This window comes from Echinococcus granulosus, assembly GCF_000524195.1.
Source record: "Echinococcus granulosus chromosome Unknown EG_S00189, whole genome shotgun sequence".
Classification (NCBI taxonomy): domain Eukaryota; kingdom Metazoa; phylum Platyhelminthes; class Cestoda; order Cyclophyllidea; family Taeniidae; genus Echinococcus; species Echinococcus granulosus.
In genome coordinates this window covers 110,693-112,323 of record NW_020170569.1, presented here as the reverse complement: position 1 = coordinate 112,323, position 1,631 = coordinate 110,693, and the positions used below count along the sequence as shown (strand labels likewise).

Below are 1,631 nucleotides of genomic sequence, written 5' to 3'. Positions count from 1 at the left end.
GGAGGAGGGAGCAGCTGACACACTTTATTGATACTTGATCTGCATGAAACAGAGGAAGCACGGATTCACATGTCTAATCTTTTAAGCAAAGAAGGGGTAACAGCTAAAGGGAATCTTGTTGTTTTCACAATCCCCTGTGATTGTCTCGACTACTTTGAAAATAGGCGAAATCTTGTTTTGTGTAAGTATCCTCTAATCCAGTGGAAATGCTCTTTGTGAAAAAAGCGCTTAACGAACAGATACCCATCCAACCTTCGTGCCCTAGTCAAATTGCAAGGGAGAAATAGATGGAAATCTGTCTTGCATAAAGTTTATCCAAAAATACTTTTATTTGTCGAGATATAGAACAGGGCTTTGGCCGTTAGGGCCATTATACCTTCACCGGGTGGGGTGGATTCTAAGCCATGCCAGTAGACCCACTCCCCTCTGCCCGTAAAATATGCATATTTTGCCCAAGCATTATGTCTTCTTTCATATCTATAGAAATCTCTGGGCAGCACATTGGTGACAGCGAAAAGCGCACTTGACCGTGAAGGACATCTATCCTGCTTTCTAATGCTGGATGATAAACCGTGGCTGGGCGGAGGAAGTGCATATGCTGCAGGTGGGAGGATTGATGACGAGCCGTGACAGGAGGCCTGAGAATGACGTCTGAGCATGGCACCTGCCCCAGTGCCGTGTTATACAGGAGAGCCAGTAACAATGGAAGCGACACTAATCGTAAATCATATGGAAAAGTTTCGTGTGGACCTGCAGCCACATCTGTATGAAGGTAGCAATTACGCAGCTTCGCGATTCTTCCACTTCCCCACCAGCCTAATGGAACTTGCAAAGACATGAATGGGCAGACCTAAATTGAGAACAAAGTAACAAGGAAGAACATACGCGACACCCCACCTCCACGGAACTGTGTCAAATCCCATCTTCTGTTACATAAAACCGATTTTAGTACAGTGTTCCTACGTCTAGCAATGGACACGCATGTTGGACAGCGTATTTCGCCATCTCTAATTGCAGTTGCACAACAAGAAGAGACTCCGGATCTGGTAGAACTGCCAAGGGGAATCAGTGACGTTACAGTTGGGTTTCTCCTCAGTTGCATAGATATTCGATGACTGGTGCGGATGGCGCGTAGGTGTTTTCTCTAAGGCACCACTTACGCTGTGATGGCTGAGGTGGAGAAAGAGGAAAAGGCCATGCAATACGTTGGTTGTTTAGCTCTCGGTTTTGGTGAAAGGACACTTCATTTCTTCGCCATTGTGCATTCGTTGGGAGGCTGGCCTCTGAGCCACACCAGTAGTTCTCAATCAAGAGACCTACATAAAGACATAGGCAGTGAATGAGTTAAGCCTTGTGGAAAACAGGAGCCAATGACCTACTTGTCCATTACAAGATAAACCATGGACAGAACAAATTTGAAGAATGAAGAGAACCGCACAACGAGCCCATTTAACACTCCAATTATAACAGTACTTTTTAAGCAGAAGGAAGAAACAGCCAGCCAAAGACAGAAACAGTGAAACACAGGCCAAATGCAGAAAAGCAACGCATCGAGCAACCACCCCAACTTCACAATGAAAATGACAGACTACAGTTAAGAACAACAAGTATCGTTTCCATCAAAATACGAA

General features: G+C 45.0%; 1 protein-coding gene across 1 annotated transcript in view; it reads right to left on the bottom strand. All coding sequences in view use genetic code 11, as the record gives it.

Moving 5' to 3' along the window:
• Positions 1-397: 397 nt before the first annotated feature.
• The window catches only part of EGR_10099 (hypothetical protein), a gene marked incomplete at both ends in the record, with an annotated part of 3,281 nt that continues 2,047 nt past the window's right edge, over positions 398-1,631 (bottom strand). Inside the window, one exon of the mRNA XM_024499348.1 lies at positions 398-850. Within this exon, the coding sequence (XP_024346250.1) occupies positions 398-850 (453 nt within the window). The remainder of the gene's footprint in view (positions 851-1,631) is intronic.